Below are 23,614 nucleotides of genomic sequence, written 5' to 3' on the forward strand. Positions count from 1 at the left end.
TCCTCTGCCAGCTGATTATACAGGGGAGTCTTCCCTGGCTCCCAAAGTAGGCGTAAAAGGTAGGGGCTGAAAAGGCAGACAGTGTGAAACCACCTCTGAACAGGGCACCAGGAAAGCCAGGTACTGGAATAGCTTTCTAACAGGGGCAAAGGGGCAAATAAACTTAACTAATTCTATGGGCGCTCCTGCATGGTGCTGACCCGGCAATTACGCAGTAGGGTGTCAGCTAATGGAAGACAAAAATGGGCAAAATCCCTTTGACTAACTTACATTCAGCACCTCCCCTTTGAAGCAGCCATCACCTGCCTTCATTCTGTGATCACCCAAATCAACTTCTCTTTGCTTTTGAGGCATTCCTAGCAAGCTTCTTACCTTTTTCAAAGCTATATTTAACATCCCCTAGGAGTTTTTGTTCACAAATGCATTTTAGTGTTTTGCCTGACAAGGCTAATTGTCCCACAATATCTACCTTGGTTAGACTGCTCAATAGAGCCTTTAATACTTTTTGCTGTCTAGCACAGTTCCCTCATCCTTTTCAAGTCTCTTCTGAATAGATCCTCTCAAGCAACCAGAAATTTTGTCCACTCAATTACAGGTTTTTCAAATAAGGGGCTTCTGTAGAGACTAGATATATGATTAGTACAGTTGCCTTCCTCATGAGGCAGTGGGTAGACTTAAAAAAGCAAAAAAGAAGCCACCACCATCGCTCGCTAACATCACGTATCATCTCTTGCCATCATTAGTTTATCGTAAAAAGAGAAAGAGTCCTCACTTCAAGCATAAACCAGCTAAACCCTAGCAGCTATGAAGTACAGCTTAGTTAATCTACCCAAGACAGATAAACGTAAAAGAGTGCTGCCAGTGTTCATCATAATAAAAGGAAGAAACCATCATACAAAAGCTCTGGCTCTGATTCTCCTAACAGTGACCACAGACACCATAGCATTTGCAAGATCAGACCCCACAATAGCTATGTTATCTAAAACAGATTTCTATAAAGCACTGCCAAGTCTTAAAACAGCCAAAGCTCCAAAGGAATGGAAAATATCCATAGCTTTCTGGTAACTTTTTATTTCAGTTGAAACAAGAAAACGAGACAGTGAAAGATCCAAGGGGTTTGTCTCCCACCCGTGGGGCTGGTCATTTTACATTTTGGTACTGTATGCCTTTCTGAACTGTCCTGGGTTTTTTTGGTGCAATTTCATCTGCAATGACATCTGAAGGTAGCCTAACACCAACTCCTCCAGTGGTACTAGCATGGCATAGCTGAGGCTGCTCCAAGAAACAGCAGCACATTTCAGGACCTTGTCTTGCACAAGGAAACACACTACCACACAAACAAGAAGTCCCTGTAGACTTGGCTGTATTTGTAGCGACTGAGATGATTGCTCTGCTCTGTTCAGACTAACAGAAGACAGACTGGTTTGTAGCAATTAATGAATAAGCAGTTAAGAACAGAGGGAAATTTCCCCAATTTTATAGTGTAACAAGAAAAAAAAGGCATAGAAGCCACAGAGTCTTCTCAAGCAAGCACTCTACAAAATGCATCAAAAAGTCCAATCCACTGCTTCCCATCCGCCCTACTAATCCCTACTTCTGCATCTGCCATCACAACTTGCATATGTTAGGTTTGCTTCTTTAGCACTCCTCTACTTTGTATTAAAAATTACCAAAGCACTTCATACTTGCAGCAAGTGGCCTGCTCTGTGCTGCACTGGTAAGAAACGCCTCACAGACCAGGAATCTTCGTAGGACTCTCACGGATGGAAGATGCAAGGAGAAGCTATCAGGCACTGCATCAGCACGCCTGCAGTCCCACCGACGCAGGACCCATCCTAACAAGTGATATTCTCCTCTTCTCCAGGAGAGGTGATGCTCAGATAAGATGCCCCTGACAGCTGTAGAAAACTTGATGCTCAGTCATTGTATTTTATAAGGTTAAGGCTTAGGTATATGAACTGAAGTTTGCAGACTTTATTGTATGTGCTTTTGCTTACTAAAGGAGGGTCATAGACTCTCAAACAACCTCACAAACAAACTACAAAATACAACGCAATGTACTTTTCAAGAGCACATTTTCTCATTTCCTAATCCCTGATCTAGTCCCACCATCCAACCTGGCCTCCACAAATACAGAAGACAGACGTTTGTTACGTTCTATTCTAAATATTATCACAATTAAGTCAATTTTTTGCTTTTAAAAGAAAAGCTCAAAAACAAACAAGTGGCATTAACTGCTACAAAATTTTATGAGGCTTTAAAAAATATATTATGGCACCTTGTCACACTGAGTAGTTTTTATTACAAGGGCAATTTTCTTTAATGAAAGTTGTTAGGTGAACTGGATGGATTCCAATGGCTGCGTCTACTCTAGGCAAAGTAATACAGCCCAAACATATAAACGAGAGTTAGATTATCCGTAGATTAAAAACTAGACTGGTAGCTTGCTAACACACTTTGCAATAAGTTTGATATACGGCATATACATTAACAGTACCAGTCAAGAACTACTTAAGTAGGGTGCTTTCTTTATTTTGAGCTGTAAATAAAACTCAGTGCAAAGAATGAGGAGAAGCTTCAATAGGAGGCCTGGATAACATAAGCAGTCCTGAAGCTCTCCAAAACAAGATTTCTTTTTCCCTAAGCCAAATTCTTGTGGCCACCTTACTGCACCTTTTCCTCCTGGTCTCAGCACCTGAGCAGAGCTGCCCTTAGATGCCATTAGTTGGTGACCACCTGTAGCACGGCAGGGACTTTCCACGATAGGATTTTCTTATATCCCCAAGTTTTTGTTCTGGCCACTGCACGTCTGCCAACCAAACAGGCACCAGTACAGTCTGTGGATTATTCTTTCTGTAGCTTCAGAAAGCAAATGCTTGAGAATCAAGACAACTTAGGCATGAATCTGCAACACAGGGATGGCTTAAATGGCACTGCAGTTCCAGATTCCATGGGGCTCAAGTTTGGTCAAAGCAGAAGCTACCTCAACACATTATTTCACTGCAAATCATGCAACCTCTTCTCCAGTCCGCAATGTCTGGATTCTCCCATCTGTTTCACACCCCATTGGCTCAGCCACGTTCTCAGAGAGACTTGTGCAAAATCACCAATATGTTTGTAGCTTATTTTGGATCAATTTGGTTCAGACCAAAGCTGGTTTCCCACAGAATTCACTAGAAGAGATCAAGCAATTCTCAGGTTTATAACAGGACTTTAAACTACTTTTTGCCTGCATGCTTTAAGTTAGACAGCTATTCCCTTATAACCTGCTTTGGGGTACAAAGGAACTTCATTCTCTTGAGCTCATACAGTTTAGATTTGTGTACTTTCCCTTCCCGATCATCTACTTAGAAATAATAGCAAACGGGTTGGTTGCCTTCCCAATAGACAACCACAAAATTCACTGCTATGTGGAACTCGTGCATACATACAGGAAAACAACATGCATGTGCCAGGCTGCTCCCCAGTAGAAAAAAAAAAAGTAGTAGCATCAGGCCTGCTGAGTACCTGAGGGTTTTTTAATTTGCTTTTAAGCAGAGACACTGCAGGAAGTGGAGCTGATGCCTCTGTCATTCTCTGAGAAACAAAGGCATATGTCACTTTGAAGAAAACAGCATGGCCTTTTAGAATAAGTTCATGGACTGGTGGCAGCTTGGGACTTCCCAGCTCACAGATGATAGAGAAGAGCTGACCTTCACCTCCAGCTGCAGTAATTCTTGGGCAGTTCCAACCATAAACTGCCCTACGCACATTTGCTTTTTGAGCTTCAAAGGATTAGTTGAACACTTTGAATAATTTGGCCATTGCTCAGACTTTTGACCAGTCAAAGTCAATAATTGATCCCAGGGCTGAAAAGATAACAAATTTGTTTATGTGGTCTCAACCCATTAAACCTTTATTTCCACAGATGCTTGAACTCAAAGGAACTGCAAAGCCTTTACTTTCACTCAGGAAAACTGTCCTCTGCTAGAGAAGGACAAGGCAGGGCTTTTAGGTCTCAACAGAGTTCAGATGGCAATAATGTGGTTAGCATAAAGTCTTTTCGCATGTGTCCCTGTAACATCTCTGCAGTGCTTGGCAGGAAGGAGGGTACCAACATTTGCGATCTTGGGTTAGAAATAACTTAATTCTTTGCAAGTATCAGTCAGAACCTGTGATTAGATTTATGCCCAGAGAACGGACAGAGGAAATCTTTCCCTCTTAGGGAAGTATTTCTGATTCATATGTTACTTGAGACCCTATCACCTTTGGCTTCTGAATTTTACACTATCTGGCACAGCTCCAGTGATTTTGGTGTGGCTGCTCTTATGAGTGCTATCAATCCTCCTCTTCTCAAACCAATTCAAAATGAGCAGCATTGCAGAAATCAAAAATACTCTCAAAAATCTTCCTGCGCTACTCAAATGCCACTGGTGAAACAAGTTCCCTCTGCTGTACCTGTACTCAGTATCCTGCTTCCTGGCAAGGTGCATTGCTTCAGTTTAAACATGGAAGGATGAAGAGAGATTAAGAAAGGAGGGACTTTACACTCTGAAAATTTGGAGAACTCTTTCCCTCTCCTGCTGAAGGGCACATGACACAGGAGAAAAGAATGGGAAAATGTGCCGAATTCATTTTCAAGCAACCAATGCTAGTTTCTCTTTCCTAAAGGCTATTTTGGCTATTTTCCAAACACCAAACCCTAAAGTGCAACTGGTTTGTCTGGTATTTGTTTACAAGTCATACCCACCCTCCTGTCCCTACCTTCCTACACAGAGACATGCTTATTTAAGATTACAAATGGCTCCATTCATCTTTGCTCAGATACTTGGTCCTAACGTGCTGTTTAACAATTTAAGAATGAATTATACTCCTTCCTGAATCTACCATAATGTGCAAGCCAGGCCACCCTGAAATAGAAAGCTCTTCATCGTTTAAATTAACTTCTCTCTCTGTTTTGGTGCAGATGAGTAATCCTTTTAAATAGCAAAATATGCTGTTATACAAACAGGCAGCACTTACACTAGTTTTAATTTTCTTTCAGTGTTTTCACCCTCTGATCACTGAAGTTGGTGGGGAGGATAATAAACCGATTTAATAAATTGCACTAACACCAGTCCCAATAATAGCAACTGATTAAGCTGATCACAGCCTTCCAAGCTGAATCTTCCTACAAACAAAGAAAAGGCCTAGGAAGGAAAAAATTAATATCGTTTGCTTCACTGATTACAGTTCTGTGGTGGAATGTCTGAAAAAGCCTTGCTAGCTTGCAGACCTGTGCTCTGCTAACACACTGCCGCTGAAGCAGGATGCGGTGGCGAGGGAGCCCCAGTTTCCACTGCCCCCTCTGCATCAGTTCTGGGTCTCAACACATCTTCGGGAAGGAAAACTGGGGAAAAAAGTTCTATGTGCATGGGACAAAAGCTGAAAGTCTACCACCCCACTTCCTAATACAGTAGTCATTACTGTTTAGATTAATTATAAAGATTAAAAATGAATAAATAAATAGAGATGAGGTTGCTAGAAGTCTCACTCACTTTCTCTTCCTAGATGTTTATTTGGGAAAAACAAAGCTATTTTATGGATAACAAAGTGCATAGAAGTGAAAGTGTGGGTCCAAGTAGTAAGCCAGACTGCAAAGTTGCTGGAGCAAAGAGCACAGTCATAAGCCCGGGCTCAGTGCTCTGATAAAGTCACCACAATCAGCCCCAGGTTGCTTAACTTCTGCTGTCTCACCTGTATCACCAATTACTTCCTGAATTTGCAATGGGAATTTTCCCACAGCTTCCTCCATTTGAGAGCAGACATACAAACTCCATTCAGTTATGGTTTCAGGATACACCAGTACTAAATGCAGACACAAAGGTGTAATCTTAAAATGAGAAAATCTACTTTTACTGGCATAACATATAAGCACACCCAAACTCTAGGGAAGGTTTAGTAGGCTGCATATCCAAGCAGGGAAATACTCGGGAAATACTTGGGGAATAATCATCTCAGCTACAGCATAACCTTTTAATGTCTCAGGAAACTTTCATTTGTACAGGAAGTCTATTCCAACAGTTTCTTCCTGAGGGAATCCAGAAAAAATCCATTTACTCACTCTATCCATCCTTCCTTCATGCTGTAAGGTTTAAGCACCTTTTGTTCATTAGGAGCAATGGACCCAACCTGCGTTGTATGTTAGTTCTTAGGTCCTTTACACACTGACTCCCAGGGCAATCTACAATATCATCCTCTCCTGTGCCATAACCAATCTTCCCCAAGGGGAACAACGATTCTCATTAGTTGACTCTTCTCCCTCCCCACTTCATTAAATATGTATCAAGATTAAAGCACCCACTTACATTTTTTCCTATCCTGTTGACTACATTTGATCTAAAGAGGTGATTTTGTGACTCTCAGTCATTTCCTTGTTGATTGCTTTTACCATCAGAGACTGTTTTGCTGACATACAAATTAGCTACAGTTTTGGGGCTGTGCAGCCTTCATAGCAGCTGACACAGGAGCAAACTCCTTACAGCACACTTAATATTCAGCTCAAGTTTGATGTAGCCATGACGACTAGCAGGAAGGGCATTACAGTCTCAAATACTGCCTTCAAACTGGGGAATCTGTGCCTTCATCTTAAGGACAAACAAGTGGTTTTGATTAGCTATTTGCTTAACCAGGAGAATGCCTGCATGCCTGCTCAATGCTAACCCACTTACTAAATTGACAAAAATCTTACGGGCAGATGAAACACACTGAAAAACATTGAGAGCAGGCACCACACCAGTGGCATTGACACTTCCAGCAATCAGAGGCTAATGTATGCACCATACACTGCTTCAGGATCCTGCAAACTCGCACACCACCTTTTCTGCTGGAGTTAAAAATCATGAGAAACCTGATTAGTCTTTAACTATCTTTAATCTACATCACCAACTGCTTTTTGAGCTTTCTGAGCCCTGGAGAGACAAGCCGGGGTGCAGGAGTGTTTCAGAAGTTTGCTCACAGGGCAGAACAAACCTGATTGAACATGACTTTGCAATCAACAGGCTTCAGGACAGATCAAGTGCACAGGGATGAGGCAGAACAGGCTGCTGTGCTGGAGGGCACAACTGCTTCGACATGCTGACCAGCAGTAAGGATACGTGCACTAGTGCAAGTGATGTACCGGACAGGATATGACCACTTGAGTCTAAATTCTATGACCAAGAGTATAAAAGCTTGCCATCAGTTGGAGAGACACAGGCAGATGAAGTGTTAAGACATTTCATACTAAAATGTTTTGGAATGTATCAAAGCTTATGAGATTAAAACCTTAAAAGTCACTGAATTTTGCTGTGACCCCCCCAACCCCCGCAAAACCAGTCCTTAGAGATTCAGCTTTGCCTTTATCAGCGATATGCACTTACAAAGAACAGAGTATTTGCTCTGCAGAGAACAGAAAGAAAAGATTGCAGAAAGAGCACAAGCATTAGAAGAAAAAAATCTATTCAGGACTTCTGCCTTGTTAGAGAACATGCTGTTTAGGTCCAAGATGTGACCCACTTGAAAGTTGCTTTGATTTGGTAGGGATGCATCCTTTGGAATCCAAAGGCTTCAGTCTCAAGGGTCTGTGGGAGGAAGAACAACTAACTATGAAGCCTAAAACTAGTAATGTAGACTTACAATAATTTTGCTTTGGGATTGCAGCCAAGCAGAATATTGGAAAAAATAACTGATAGGCCTTCATTCCTACATAATGCCACATATTAATAACCATGAATGACAAAACAAAGCAAGACCATATTTGCCTTGTGCTCCATATGTCAGAGAACAGAAAACAAGTATTGACACATGAAACAATCACCAATACATCTGGAATTAAAAAATGCACAGACACATTTGACTTGTAGCAGCCATTGGCATGTCAGAAGTATATTTTAACACTCACACTTTACTCTTTTCTTCTAGACTTTTGTCATCAGTTCCCAATTTTATTTACTTTATTGGAGAGCAAATGCAACTATTAAAATAAGTCACCAACATCTGCCAGAAAGGTCAGTAAATCTACTAAATCCTGAAGCACAAATCCAGGGCTGTTAACAGCTGTGCTGATACCAAAACTAAGATATTTGATGGATAATATTGTTCTCAGTTGACCGACTCATTCCTTTCAGCTGGATGACAGAGTGGGGTACTGATAGCTGAAGGCACACCGCTTTTAAACCTGAGCCTTGGCTTCAGCTGTTCAGCACAGTAAGCTATCATGTTCCACTGGAGACACCATCACCACATGCTTGAGCTTATTGGTAAGAGGCAAACTTGGTCCTGATGCCAATTATGAAGAGATACTATACTGAGAGAATGAGTTGGGCATTTCTTCATTGAAAAAAATATCCTATTCACTGCAATTAAAACTATAAAGAAGAGGAATCTGTTTTAGATTTCCCATGTTAATTTTTAAATTGCAGAAGCATTACCTTTCAATTTTCTCAAAGTGAAGAAGTTTCCGCTTTTAACAAAGTCCCTGTATTAGAACAGCTGCTTTGTCAATGCCACCCAAAATGCACACTTAAATAGCAGAAACGATGATTACTAATAATAGACATATATGAGCATTGGCAGAGGGTGTTCAAATCACATTTCTAATTAACTTCTATAGAGAAGCAGCTGTAAAGCATTAAAATGCTGATTCACACTGCAGCTGGAAGATATTTAGTTTTTTGACTCCTAGCAGATGAAGACACTTACTTCAAGGTGAGAAGAACAAAATTAAAGCTGTTTGCCTGCAAACTCTTACTAAAAGCAGCTATATGCATAGGGTTTCCATAGTATCAGACAACGCACTTGGACTTATTTAATGAGTTGTAATGGGAAACCCTGTCCTTTTTATCTTCTAAACACTTCAGTGTGCCAGACATCCTTCACCACACAATAATTAGTTCATAGTAAACCGGATGTATTTTATTCACTCATCTCCTTTCCAGAAGATAAACATCAGTTGCTAGTGATGAAGGAAAGTACTAAATAATGATGAAAAGTGAACTGGTCGGGTAGTTTAAGCTGTCACAAAAGAACCCTGAAGTAAACAACTAGGTTGGGCGCTAGCTCTTTACCTAGGAAACTTAAAATGTTCACCTGAACCAGTAGTATTCAAAGTAAAGCCATTTGCTATAGAGAAGTCAATACCTATGTAATTTCTAACAGAAGCATTTTAATAGTCATAGTCTTAGAACTGTTTTTACTGTAAGTTTATACATCTGATACATCTGGTAGTTAAACCAGAAGACAAATGACCAGGTCTACAAACTGAGCATCAAGAGCCTGAATTTTAATAACATACAAATATCAGGATAAAAAAAATTTTAAGAGAAAAGCACATTTATTTTTTCAGCCTTCCAGGTCTCCACACTTCAAAGAACCAGCTTTCTACACCAGGTACTCAAGGGGAGATCTCACTGACAGATATTTCAGAGTTGTTACGAAAGTCTAAACAGACCTGAGATGATCTGCAATGAATTCAAAGTGCAAGGAAAAAAAATCCCTTTATTCTGTGACTTAAAGAATATTTTTGTAAATTAAGTCCTTTGAGACAGCAGCAACCACAACCTCTACAAGAGAAAGAACATTAAGGAAAGTTGAAAAGGTTGTAGAAAAGCATAGCTCTCTAACAAAAGCTTGGCTTGCTTTTTTTTTTTTTTTAATCTAAACAAATGCTTTAAGGTTAAAAGCTATAAAAGGATCACATTCAGAATTCAGTAAGAAAATGGCCATTGCTACTTTGTCTTTAACAGTCACTCCATATTCAGAGAGGTACTAACCAGATATGCCTTAGTGCCTCTAAAAGAAATAAGCAACTCACACAATGCATGTGCCTAAAGATGAAAAGATAATCCCTTTAGCTGCATAAATCCCTTACTGGTCCATTTAAAGATCAAAAACAATTCCAGAATCAAACACTTTTCTATTTCAGATACTAAGAACATGATTTCCTTCAATTAAAGTCTGGCAGATGTGGTTAATGGAACAGGGCTGTATTTGCTACATACCTGATCCTGCACCAAATTACACATTAATCATCCCTCGCCTTTCCCTTTCAGTACACCACTTACAATGACTTACGCCCTTCAGACCAAATTATGCTGCATGTGGTTCAGCCAAGTAGCCTTACCCACATTTGTTTTCCCATTCAGATTGTGCCATACGGCTACCTCTGGAATTGCTTTTACCGCAACATAAAGAGAGATTTAAAACCTCACAGGGACTTGTCTTTGAAAGGGAAAGAGGGGATTTGTCTGTGGCCACCTCTGACACTCAGTGAGCAGATAAGCTCCGGGACTACAGCCCTCTCCCCTACAGCAAACTTCCAAGCAACCTGCAGAAATGCGTGGAGAAAGCACAAAGTGGCAAGGCAAGGGGAGCTGACCCTACACGAGGGAAGAGGGCAAACAAAGGGGCAAAACCTTGGTCAAAAGGGAAATCTTTGCAAGAGGTGAAATCCAGGTGGCATTGCTCAGAGAAAACACTCCTTGGACTCCTTCACTAACACACCTACAGGCTTCTCGTTGCCTTCCGGAGATGAGCAGCAAGCGGCACGCGACCTTCCAGGCTCACAACGCTTAGGTGTCTCCCAAACACAAAACAGCAGCTCTAACTCTAAATACACAAAGTCTTGCTGAAAAAACACACCTCTGAAAGAGTGAATTAAGGTGGGGCAAGAATAAGAAAAATTCAAAATGGGTGGAAAAATAAATATTTCAGGACTCCTAAACAGATAGAGTTTTCACCAATTAAATTGAGGCTCAAGGAAACAGGGTAGGGTTGGAGGAAAGAGGAAGTTGAAACCTGCAGCCTCCCTAACCGTCCCCAAGGCAGAACGAGACCCGTGCACCCTGCTCATCACAAAACTCTCACCTCCAAATCAAGCATAACTGTGTGCATACCTCTTGGATAACTGGATCCTAAAACTTACGGGCTTTATCGAAAGGCCAGAAGGTTGATTTCACAAATGTCACTGTCCTGTTGGGTTCAAAATGTTTAATTAATTCAGGTGAAATTGTTACTGCCTCTCAATCGCAGGTGCAGATTTTGACCAGTTACCATAAGCAGGATATTAAGGCTTCACGCATTGCCACTGTACACACGCACAAAGCCGCAAGTCAGACGGCCCGGCTGAGTTAACATTTCCAGAACAATCCTGATGTTCGGAGACTCCAGTATTTTCAGTGCTGCCACACTCAACTTTATTACTGTCTTAACATAGTGCTTTGCATATAAGTGTACAAAAGCTTTAGTGATGATGGATGCTATGATTCTTGTTCCTTAACAAGGGACAAACTTGTTCTAAAACACTGTCATTTACACAAAAGTAGTCTTAAAAAAGAGTAAGAACAGGCTGTCAGTCAATATGCAAATAACCTAATGCTGAAATGCGACTTATGTATGAAATTTAAACAGTGAGCCACAATCACCGATTTCCATCAAGGTAGGTCATAAAGTGAGATTTACTCGAGGTACTTCTGAACCGCCTGTGTGGTATATGTGTTTTCTTCTGCACATGGCTAACCTGAAGTACATGGCAAGATATTTCTTTTAAATGATGTTCAGCAATTATGTTACAGCCTTCTAGCACACAGTAAGCTTACAGCGTCTTGAATAATTTAAAAATTTCAATTGCTGCAAAAGGTGAAAAAGTAAAAACCTATCATGTTTTACATTAAAGAAAGGGCTGAAAATACCTCATGTATATTTGCCTGGAACAAACTGACAAATACAAACAATTACTTTTAAGTTTTTAGAGGTATTAGTTTTCCCTAGGCTGTTTTACCTTTTGATGACTAGACAAGGCAACTAGGCAATGGGGCATATGATATCCTTGTGCAGTCCATTTAATTAGGTTTACTCTTCCCATATTATCTCATTCTGGAGTTTTTCTTACTTATAAGAGACATCTTGGCTTTCAACACTGGCTCCCATAGCATCCTCATGGACAAACTGATGAAGTACGGTCTGGATAAATGGACAGTGAGGTGGATTCAGCTCCAGAATGACAAAGAAGCTTGTGCAAAAGCAAGGGTGGTTTATGCAACAAGTGTCTGCAAGTTACAAGAATTAGATGGAGACCACAGTCCATTTTGCAGAAGACAGAAGGTGACTAGATGAATATCTTGATTTCTTACAACCATAGCCAGATTCAAATTGCTGGCCTAGAGAACTGAAGCAGCCCCTGAAGCACCATGAACTGCCTGTCTGATATCCATCATCCACTAGCAACGATAAAATGCTAGAGCTAATACAAAAATCTGCAATGTTACAAACTGACCCAAGTTTCAACTTCTCCTCCCATCCTCCTGTTTTTATGATATAATGGAACCCACTTACTCACTCACCAGTCAACAGCATGATAATCAAATAATCAAAAAGCAAACAAATTTCACATCTGACAGTCCCTAGGAGAAAATTGATATACATTAGAAAAAGAATTTCAGTTTACTTAGGGCCACTCTGATGATAACAAGCTTAGAGGGATATAATTAGTATCCCACAAGCCTGCATATGAAAGAGCTTAATTTAACTGAGATCAGAACTAAATAGCTATAGAAATAAGTGAAGCCACAAATGCACACAGGGCTACTACAGCTAAGCATTTTTATGATCAGACACTCTAGAGTCATAATTCATGTGCATTGCATTCTAATTACTGCTTATCTGGAGGAATTGATGCTATCATCTGTGACCCCCTGAAACAACTGAGATTAATCTGAGGAGGTCAGTCTGGGGGTCTTTAGCAGTTCTCAGTAGTGAACAGGAAGAGGCAGACAACACTGGGCAGGTTAAGTCTTATTCTCTAACAATATTCTGAGCTGGTGCCTCCCTCTAATATAACCTATACTCTTCTGTACATTAAATTCCCGTTATTTATTTATTTAATGCTGATGGTCATGAGAGGAAAGTCCTTACATCACAGACTACCCAACTAAGTTTGTGGGGAAAAACATATGCTATTATAGCAGTCTTACTGGGAAGGCTATGTCGATACTAGAGACCATTATTAGAGAACGCAGAAACAGCTCCATAAAATTAGCCCATTGAGAACAATGGCAGATGATGTGTAGTTTCTTTTAAGCTAACCCATCCCAGATTACAAAGACCTTGTCTAACATAGGGAAGCCCCACAGACAAAGGAAGAGCCAAATGTCAGAAAAAAAATACTGGAGGTGACAACATGGTCTGCAGCTCAAGGCATACTGAATGTTACTACTGTACCACATCAGACTGATCACCTAAGCTAGCCTTTCCCAGAGCAATGTAGCTGATGTGGAATCCAGCACTAAATTTGTTTGAAATAAGAATAGATTTTGATCACTTACACTATATTACAGGCATGCAAAAAAAAAAAAATCCAGACAGCAAGTTGTACCAGCACACTGCAATTTTCAAATACAAAACAACGGAAACATTTTAAAAAACATGACTATGAAAGCTTTTGCTGCTTGCTATTAAGATTTACTGTCACCAGGATAGCCTTTTTTTGGTTGAAAAATGTTTATTGCTAAAGGTCACAGAATTGTCTCTCTCGAACAAATTAAGAAATAAACAGCTGTTGACACTTCCAGATGATGATTCATCTGAGAGCACCAACAATGTAAAGCAATGCAGCTGCCTTTCGGGAATGCTGCAGACCACAGCAGCCACCAGCTAACCTAGAAATCTAGGTTTTCACTCTCATATCACTATATCAGCTGACTCTTCAACCCTCTTCATAACCACACCAAAAATTGCTTATTCTCAAGCTTGAAAATGGATGAAAACAACATCTGCCAGGGAAAAACACAAACTACTTCCGTGTGCAGTAGCCAGGTTTCCACATTTCTTATTTCTATTAGTAACATCTTCTTTACTTTATCTGAAATAAAGATTTATTTCACATTTATTTCACAGAATGAGAACTGATTAGATACACAGCTGAAAGAGGCTGAGGGACCGGCACTATTATCGCCACCTATGGAAACTAGCAGAATAAGAGAGCAACACTAACAGGAGAACCTCAAGGGCATCTGGGCAAAAAGTCCAAGTTTAACCCCATCACAGGCCAGCAGCACAAAAAATGCTAACAAGTGGGATATAGTCTGCTTGCCAGGGATAGCCAAGTTTTTGAAGGCAAGGTTTTAAAAGAGTTATTAAAAGTGCTAGAGGTATGTTTAGACAACCTTCAAGTGAAAGGTCACCATGAGGTACAAGCAGAGTATATCCAATATTTTATCTTGTCAGAGTAATCACTCCATAAAACAATGAATAATATATTTTTAGTGTGCAATTATCCTTTTCATCTTTTCCTTTTCAGTATGAGTTTATGGTGACTGTTTACTGATCTCTTTGGGGAAGACACTGACATTTACTGTTGTTACTGTGCCTCTCTGATCTCAAATGGGGCCTCCAGCTATCACTATGTTCAACAGCGGTTCTGTAATTTCAGAAGAAAGATGCTGTAACAAATCTGTGGGACTAGCACGCGAAACAAATTTAGCACTCCACCTGGCAGACTTAATGCAGAGGACTAATCACTTATGATTTGCAAAGAAAACCAAGAGACTGCTCCACAGTCTATTTACTGATCACTGTTTCTGTGGAACGGTGGTGATGATCATCATCAACTCGGACACAGGGTCTTCAGTTCCCGCTCAATTTAATCATGAGATAAACAGATAACCAGAGCAGCAGTCTAACAGAGTCCAAATCCAAGAAAGTGGCCTTTTCAAATATACAACACAAGTAGTAAAATCTTTGCTGGAGCCTCTGCTCCTTCCCACAGTTCATTTCAGGTGTTAAGTTTTCAACTCTCAGCTTTTTTATTTTATTTTATTTTAAATACTCACACTGCATAAATTAAAAACAGAATTTCCTAACCAGTCTTTCAAGTCAAGATCATGCGTTTAGAACTTTTAATGCTCTTGCCTCCTGGAGACTAGGGATCTATCTAGTCTCTGGGAGGCATGTGGAAACCAACTCCAGTGTGGCTAAGGAAGAATACTGACTGCTGGAAAAGCAGAAGCAGCCAGCAGGAAACACCACTATGCAGATACATGAATGACAGCAGGGAAAGGAAAATGTTTCATCCTAACCAGTAATTGTCCCAACATGCATAGATCAACTAAGCTAGCAGGAAAACACTGGTTTCTGAAAAAGGTTATTATCACTCTGCATGCCTGTCTGTTGTTCTGCTCCCTTGACAATTTAGCTCACTGTCCAATACAAGCAGTCTTTTATATACATTTATAAATAGATGCTGCATACAAATTAATCTCAGCTGTTTCTTGCAACCTTTGTATGAAAGATGGATGACCAATGGAGAGAGTTTGCATCTTATCAGAGGCTGGTGGAACAGAGCGAGAGTGAGCTGGACGAAGAGCACGTGGGCAGACTGATGAGGCGCAGAGGTGGGAGAGCCAGGGAAGTGCTCTCTTTGGCCTGGTCAGAAGGCCACATCTAGAGAACAAGGAAAACAGATCCACAGGAAACCAGATCTCATTACTTCCATTTCTCCCAGAAAAAAATTGTTATTTGCACAATTCAGCTCTGGTTACAGCATGAGTTTGTCTAATTTGCTTCTAGACTGAGTGAAAATAAAGAGACCTTGCTGGGAGGGTGTTTCCCCCCCCGCTCCCCCACACCTCAGCTTAGTCTCAAAAAGAAATATCTATTTCATATAACTGATTGATTTGTTCAAACCAGCAAGCCTTCCTTGCAAGCTAATAAGAGATGTACTTTAGAACAAATACTATAGCTGTTGGGCAAGGCTTATCTAAAAGTCAACATGGGTCAGAACACCAAATACTCACTACCTTGTTTCCAAGCTCATTTTATGAGTTTCAGAATCAATCATAGCTACTACTTCCTATGAATCAGATTTTTGGAGGCGTATCCTTTAGCATCCTTGTAGAGTGCTTTTCCCACTTGTGCAATCTCATCTGGTAGGACTTGAACTCTGCAGCTCATAATAAAGAAGATAAATATTCCTAGTAATTATAATGGAGAAAAATATTAGAGTTGCTAGATCTGATTATAAACCCTTAAAGTCACTGTACCCTCTTCAATACAGGATAACACCAGCTGCTCCACAGACTTTCAAATTACACATGATCTTTCTAACTATGCAATGTCTATAGAATGGAGCATTCATTTCTCCTTCATTTGATTACCTTTTTACACTGTAACAAGGGTGCAAACTGCATATGTTTTATCTCAAGATGTAAACTAAGCTGTAGCTTAATTTATAAATCACAGAGCATGTAAATAGTTCAGAGAATAAGATCTCTTACCATTCTGCTACAGTGCAAGTAAACTCAGCAACTATATCTACAAGTTGCCGCTGTAACTACAAGCGATTGTTCCATTTGCTGGTGATGCGTTATGCCAGCAATTATATGTCTTCACATGCAACACCCTTAAGCCCAATTCCAATGACTACTTCCTGCTTGAGACTACACTCCCTATTTCAGGCTTCATTGCAAGTCAGCATGGGAAAGAAGTGAAAACTTTTCACATTAAAGATTTTCAGGAGCAGAAAAAAAAAATCAGGAGAACAGCAAGCTAAAAGTCCAGGGTGGAAGCCTTTTATCAAGGCTAGTTTTATAATTTTCTGTGTTTAGAAGAAAATGCTAGATATAAGGAGTGAACTATTTTTATGATGCCCAATGTCAAACACCTAACCTTGATCAACTGGCTACACAGGCTCTTTAACCAGTTTCCCTGCTTATCCACATTGTTCAAAAGGTAGCATCACTGATGCCATCAGTGGCTAAAATAATACAAACTGAATATGGAATGTGTTCATTTTTGCTAGATTTTTGTTTTTTCAAAGATTCATTATATAAATATTTGCAAGTTCTTTGACCACTTAGATAAACATAGGTAGAGATGTTACATACAAGTTATCATACCTCTGTCACTGAAGTCATCCACCAGCACTATCTCTGCTATCAGCTCAGGAGGGGAGCGGTTTAAGACACTGTGCACTGTCCGGAGGAGGGAGGACCATCCTTCATTGTGGAACGGTATTATCACGCTAGTGTTTGGAAGCGTCTCCAGGTACAGTTTATTCTTGCAGCTGGACATAGATAGAATAAGGTCAACGGTGGTGCCAAAAAAACACTAGCACTTTCATATTAATTACCATCAAGTAACTCATTTTCTACAACTCAAATTGATGCAAGGTACCTGAAAAAACACTTGTTAAGACATTGTTGGCTTGATCTACTTTACCAGACCAAAAAATTCTGTGCAAAACAAGAACAGTTAATTGCCAGCAAGTAGCACTTCACACCAGTTATTAGAAGGATCTATCATGTGCTGAAGCTGCTTTTAAAGAAAGGGCTGATTACAGCTCGAGATGCAGAAGTCTAAACTACTTGTTCTTCTAAGATCTTATCCTTACTCCTCAAAGATCACCGGGAAGAGGAATTTCTATGCACAAAGTGGTTTCAAAAGCTGAACGTGTCACTTCTGTTCTAGGCACTATCAATACATTGATCTAGCCCACTTATTCCCACTTTTCAGAGAAGCCAGTCACTAATCACCTGTATAACATTCATCCAGCATTTTTTTAAAAAAAAATATACAAAGGAAGTAGGATTTTGTGAGATACACACATTGTGAACAAGAGATGGAAGAGGTGGGATAATCTCATGGTAAAAAAACAGCTCAATAAGAAAACCCAGTGCCCTCAGTAGTAGATCAGCCCCCAAGCTCTGTAACAGACCTCCTTTGTCATGCTGGACAAGTTATTCAAATCAGACTTTTCCTGAACAACCAGGTATGTTTTCCTCATTCTGCAGTGGGTCTAATTTGATACCATGGACCAGTTCTGCAGACTGGAGTCAAGAAAGCTGGGTTCTGAAAACAAAGCACTACATAACTTGGATAATGCTGAAGAGTCAGGTGTGCAGTGTCCCCTTATGGATCCCTTGAGTTTGTGGGTATTTCCCCACTCCGTTAATCTCTCCTGAATTGTGAAATGGAGGTAATGCTCCCTTGCCTTGTGGGAGTATTCTTGAAGTAGTCTTCTGAACAAAAATTCAAACTACTGCAATAAGAGCACTGTTTATTTTCCTGTAGCTGCGACCTTCAGAGTGGAGTTTGAATGTTTTAAACAGGTAAGATCTAAGGCCATATAACAAGCAACTGCAGTTAAAAAACCATACCCAGCAGCCATCAGCTAGGGGACAGATATCTATTATATTCGCAGCGCCCTGTGCTGCATTCAGCGCAACGCAGACCGAGGCGATCATGTGAGTAGAGACTTTTAGAACACATTAAAGGCCAACATCCCCAGCAGGGCAGGCTGCATGCTTTAAACCGCTGGGTGAAGGAGGTCACACTCCAGTCACGTCCCAGCCACAAAACCAGACCGACTGCATAGCATGCACTAGAGATGATTTGCAGCATCCCTCCTCCCAAGCAGTTAACTAGGCTATCAGTACATGCACAGTGCAGTGCAGGCGTGCACGTAACTCCCTCCCTGCTTCCCAGAAAGACAGATGGGAAAGAAAGGGGCTCTGACAGCAGCAGCTCGTTCTTGGTACCTTTCTCAGGAAAAGGAGAAGGATGCACCTATGTTCATATACATGCTCAATAAATCCCGTGACTGTGGTGCCTGTGTGAAAGGACAGTACCTTACTCTGGGTCTAATGAATTGTCTTGGGGTGCTGCCAACAGCCTGCAGGCTACAGCTGCAACACACAGATGCAAGAGGCACAAAATAAAGCTGCATGGACTGCTTTCATCCAGCCCTTGACATTGCAACCTTAACATTCTTCTGAAGCAGCTACTGGCTATAATTCTGTTAACATATGAAACAGAAGTGCCAAAACCTCTTCTTGCCTTTCTTAAACTAGAATTCTCATTTTCTGAACAGCTCTAACAAGTGGCAAACTTCAGCTTTTACCACTATTAAGCACACAGAGAAGCTGTTTCCCTCCAGTTATCACATCTACAATTGCTTTAGAAGATTTGTAAGATTAGCATTTAATATTTAAAAACCTAGCAGCATTTAAAGAGAGCGTTAACAGGGGAATGCATAACCCCTGAAACAAAAGGCCATACATCTTACATGTGCACCAGGCAGATCTGTCTCCCTCCCACCCTCCCCAGGTTTCCATGATTAAGAGAAGAGAGAGGTGAAACACTATTCATAATATATAGGACCACACAAAACATTCAGAGGTGAGCTGGATCAGTGAGGAGCACGAATGTTCAGAAACGTCAAGGGAGACGGACCCTGCCAGGCGATGCATCCCAGCTGGCAGCGCCTCCAGCGAAGGCGAAAGCCCGTCAGAGCTAATACAGAGAAGAGGGCTCACTGCTCTTCTGGGACTGAACTCGAGCAAGGGCAGAAAGAGCCTGCTAACGCACAGCTGCTCCAGCACCTCACCCGCTTCTGCAAATACACTGGTTGCTTCTCTGTCCTTCCCCAGGCCATCTGTTGGGAGAACCCCGCTGTGGCCCCCACAAAGCTTGGAAATTGAGATGCTACTGCACGAGCAGCCAAATTCACATGTGGGTAAAGGGACAGGGCAGGTGATTGCTTCCCCCAGTTCACCTTCTGCTTATACTCCCCTCTGCCTGTTAGCATATTCCCAGGCTACAAAGTTTCCACTCCCTCTTCCATGAAGTAAAAGGTTAGGTAAAATAAGAGTGCTCTAACACATGGCTCACTTTTCTATAGCGCTCTTTATGGACTTCATCTCAGCCAAACTTCATTATAAATTGCCTTCATCAAGTGCCCAATAACATGGAACATATATTTCAAGTACTTTTTTTTTTTGTAAATGGGCAGGGAATGCACAGCAGACCTTTTCAATCATTAATTCCTTTACTCCAGATCTCCATTATCTATAAGCCTGTTCCTTTCCTAGCTAATCCTAGCATCCATTATACACATGCTGTTTATTTTCTCCTTGGGGCCTCCACAATTACAGCTTGCTACACTGGGTGAGTGTGTGTCAAGAAACAAGCAAAACCAGCTGCAGTGGTATCGTTAATCTGTTTAAATTGCTGGTGACCCAGACACTTCACTTATTAATTTTAACTGGGGAACTGGAGCCTGAAGTTTCACGTTTTTAAAAAGTTTAAGTAGCAGAATTAGCAATGAGGAGTCAGCAGCTTCGTGAAACATTAGGGAACATGAGGCAGTATATTAAACCCTCAAGTGAGGGAATACTGGCATTGTCTAAAGCTTAAATTCTGAGAGCCCACAGCAGCCCGCAAAAATGGGGGCCAGGCAGAATTTAGGTTAGTGAACACGCAAACTGTATTTCCTAGAATGCTGATTATAAGCTGACCAAACTTCTTCAGTTACCTGATTGATCTCTATATTTAAACATTTCAGCTGCGTGCCTAAAACATTTATGGAGCTGTATTCACCACTCAGTTTATGAATATACATTGAGAAAGGGTGTCAGGATAGTGTATTTGATTAGTTCACTGCGGCAACAGAGGTGGTGATCTCTCAAAAGTGCAGCTAATGCAAATTGTAAAACCTGATTTCTGGAAATTATACTTTGGAAATAAAGTGGATGTTGAATTCACCACCCAAAATGACTTTAAACAAAATGAGCTTTCTTTCAAATGTCTAACGAGGCCCTCAGATTTTAAATACTGTGTGCGCAGTATTTAAAAACTCCTGCAGCTTTGTGCAAGATACACACACACACACACACACATATAGGTTCAATCCTAACTGAAGCACTTTCGCTAAAGAAAATCTCCTTCCTGCTTGCACAAAATCCAGTTTGATGCCATCTTAAGAGATAATGTCCAAAATTAGATGACTTTAAAAGCCAGCATTCAACTGGAACTAGTTTCTATTCATTACCCTTGGTGAGATTTTTTATGAAGATAACATCAGTTGGGACAAAACTTTTTCATACGTAGTTCAGTGGAGTTGCTCAAATCTTGTTTTGATATTCCATATATTGGTTTCTTCTCCTAAAATTTTCCAGATTGGAGATGCCCTGAACTGGTGCAGAATTCCAGAGGGCAGCTCTGGATGTTATGTCATGTTCAGCTAGAAGCCAAAGAATGAACTAGAGCAGGTATTTAGTGACAAAGTGATCGTCTGACTACTCTTGGGGCATTTGTCAGGTAAGCTAGACCTTTATATCACTTTCCAATACAGAAAGAAATAGCTCTATCTTTTTTAGTTGCTATAGTTGCTGACTATGTCAGTGGACTCAGGAACTAAACTGGCACATGCTGGGAGAGACAAAAGGAAGTAGACACCTTGAGGTTAAGTGTATGATTCCTTTTGTGCATGGCTGCAAGTTTCTGGTAATTTTAAGTTCTCTGGAATTGAAAGGCTTTTTCTGATCTGCCTCCTCCACCTCCCATGACAATGATTGCATGCTGTCCTTTACTAAGGAATAAGCAGTGCTAACAGGACCCCAGCTATGAGAGGCTTGTATTTGACGGACAAAGGTGCAAGAGTCCAGCATAAAAACAAAAACCGAAAAACCCCACCATACACACACTCCTGCAGATGTGGTAATTTAAGGCCTGTAAACTTTCACATGTAGAAACATAAACCAAGTACTCACTTTGGATGTCTGATGTCTGGAAGGGAACGATTCAGAGAAATTTTATCGCTCACAAAGATATTAAAGCCATTTTCCCTGTATGCCTGGTCCACTCGCTCTGCATCAGTCATTGGATAAGGTTTTCCCTGTTCTCCATTTCCTATGGATAGATGAAAAGTAAACATGCATCACTATTACTAATTGGTGCTTAACTGGCCAGAAACATATATTAGAAGGACAGCAGTCACCTTATCATCCTTTGAAAATTCCTCTACTAGTTTTGTATTCATAGGTACATAGCAATCCTATTTGATACGCAGTTTTGCTACAAACCACTCAGCTGTGCAAAGCACAGAAGTTAAAACTAAGGGGTAAGGGGGTGATGGCAAGACCAGGGAAGATGTATGGAATATTTTTTGATTCACAGCAGGAGAATACACATGGTTTAAATTCCTCATCACTGCTGCTTTCTTCAGCGCAGATGGATATGTATATTTAACAACCTGAGCTCTTGCAGGGAGGAGGTAGAGCCTTTGCAGACACGCCAGTGCAAAGCTGTCACATTCAGAAGAGCTGCCCTTTTGTATGACGCAGGACAAAACCCAGGACTATGGAATAAAAGTCTTGCAAATGTTATCATCTAGAACATTTTTCTTACACTTCTTCCTTCCTGGAGCTCTTGTTTTTATCAGATGCACAGTCGTACCTATATTTTGTAAGCTTTTTAGAATCAATACTGCACCTATCCTAAAAGTACAAAGATGTTACCAACATCCTTTTATCCAAGATGGTTATTTTGGAGGTGGGGGAAAAGGCTTTAACTGCAATAACTGTTGCATCATGGCAGGAACATCATCTCAACCCAGAAGCTGTTCTGCTTTCAGCCTACCAAATAAAATCAAACTAATTTACGATCCATACTGAGATGTATTTATAGTAATCTTACATACCTACACGTTCGGAGTCCCTCCTTATAGCTTCTTTGTTATGCCAGTCCTTTTTTCTTTCTCCATCAAAGTAAGGGTCTTTCTTTTGTCTCACATATGCCGCCTTTTAAACAAAAGATTGGATATGTTAAAAAAAAAAAAGAAAGAAAAAGAAAAAAAATCCCACACATGTGAAACCTTCCCTTAATTCCCTCCCACACTTTAACCTACAAAAGGAGAGTATCTTCCTTAAGATTAGCACAAGCAAGTAGTTTTTACCCTGAAAGGGGCGAGGGAGAAAGCAAGTTTTGTTCGCCTCAGAACAGTACTTTAAGTGTTAAAGTAACAGTTGTTAAGTGATATTTCTCAGTGCACCATCCCGTACTGAGGACCAATATTCTTAATCAGAGAATCTATTAAAAACTCCCATTTTCATTTTGAAAACATCTAATGCACCTTACTTCCTATGTAATTAACAATAAAGATTTAATGAGACCCCTATTGCAAGATCATTATTTATGAAGATACTACCCTACCTGAATAAAATCGAAGTAAGATTTAAATGTCATTTATTAAGACTCTTGCTGCTCAACTTAAAAGCAAATTTTACATGAGGCACAAGCCTGCACTGAACCCAATTAGAGATGATCTTTTCATGATGTTGTTCCTGAAATTCAAAAGCATCAGGTGCTTTGGGAACAAGATAGCAAATGAAAGATGGGGTGAGTTCAGGATCAAAGAGACCATGGTGTGTGAAAAGAAAACCGTGATACATCTCTAAAACACTGTTATTCCCAAAGTCCAGGGGAAATGGAATTTTTTGTTTGTTTTTTTTAAATAGGGAGTAGGGGCAAGAAGAGAAGGTCTTCTCTGAGAATGAATTTTCAATTACCTAGTAATATATTAGTAAGCATAAATACAAATCACTTGTAGTAGCCTGCTTCTTGACACACAAAGTGAACTCCACAAGCTAGGACTTCTTAGAACGAAAAAAAGCTTTCTTTCTCAGAGGATGAGAGGTTTTCAGTCTCTAAGGGGTCAATCAAACCAAACAACCAACAGCAAAAAGCAGTGCTTGGCATAGCAACCTTGCAAGGTTATCAGACATATCTTTGGCATCTAAGACAGACCTTCCCACTCCAGCTCCAAGCCCTGCGCATTAGCTTA

At 40.5% G+C, this 23,614-nt stretch overlaps 1 protein-coding gene across 2 annotated transcripts in view; it reads right to left on the reverse strand.

Annotated features, from left to right (window-relative positions):
• GALNT10 (polypeptide N-acetylgalactosaminyltransferase 10) overlaps positions 1–23,614 on the reverse strand; it is a 99,688-nt gene that overhangs the window by 27,586 nt on the left and 48,488 nt on the right. For both annotated transcript variants that reach the window (XM_067304672.1, XM_067304671.1), the window contains exons 2-4: positions 22,472–22,571; positions 21,543–21,681; positions 16,890–17,056 (exon numbers count right to left, since the gene is read on the reverse strand). In XM_067304672.1, coding sequence (XP_067160773.1) covers positions 16,890–17,056; positions 21,543–21,681; positions 22,472–22,571 — 406 coding nt within the window. The remainder of the gene's footprint in view (positions 1–16,889; positions 17,057–21,542; positions 21,682–22,471; positions 22,572–23,614) is intronic.

Source organism: Apteryx mantelli, chromosome 14 (genome assembly GCF_036417845.1).
Source record: "Apteryx mantelli isolate bAptMan1 chromosome 14, bAptMan1.hap1, whole genome shotgun sequence".
NCBI classification, from domain to species: Eukaryota; Metazoa; Chordata; class Aves; order Apterygiformes; family Apterygidae; genus Apteryx; species Apteryx mantelli.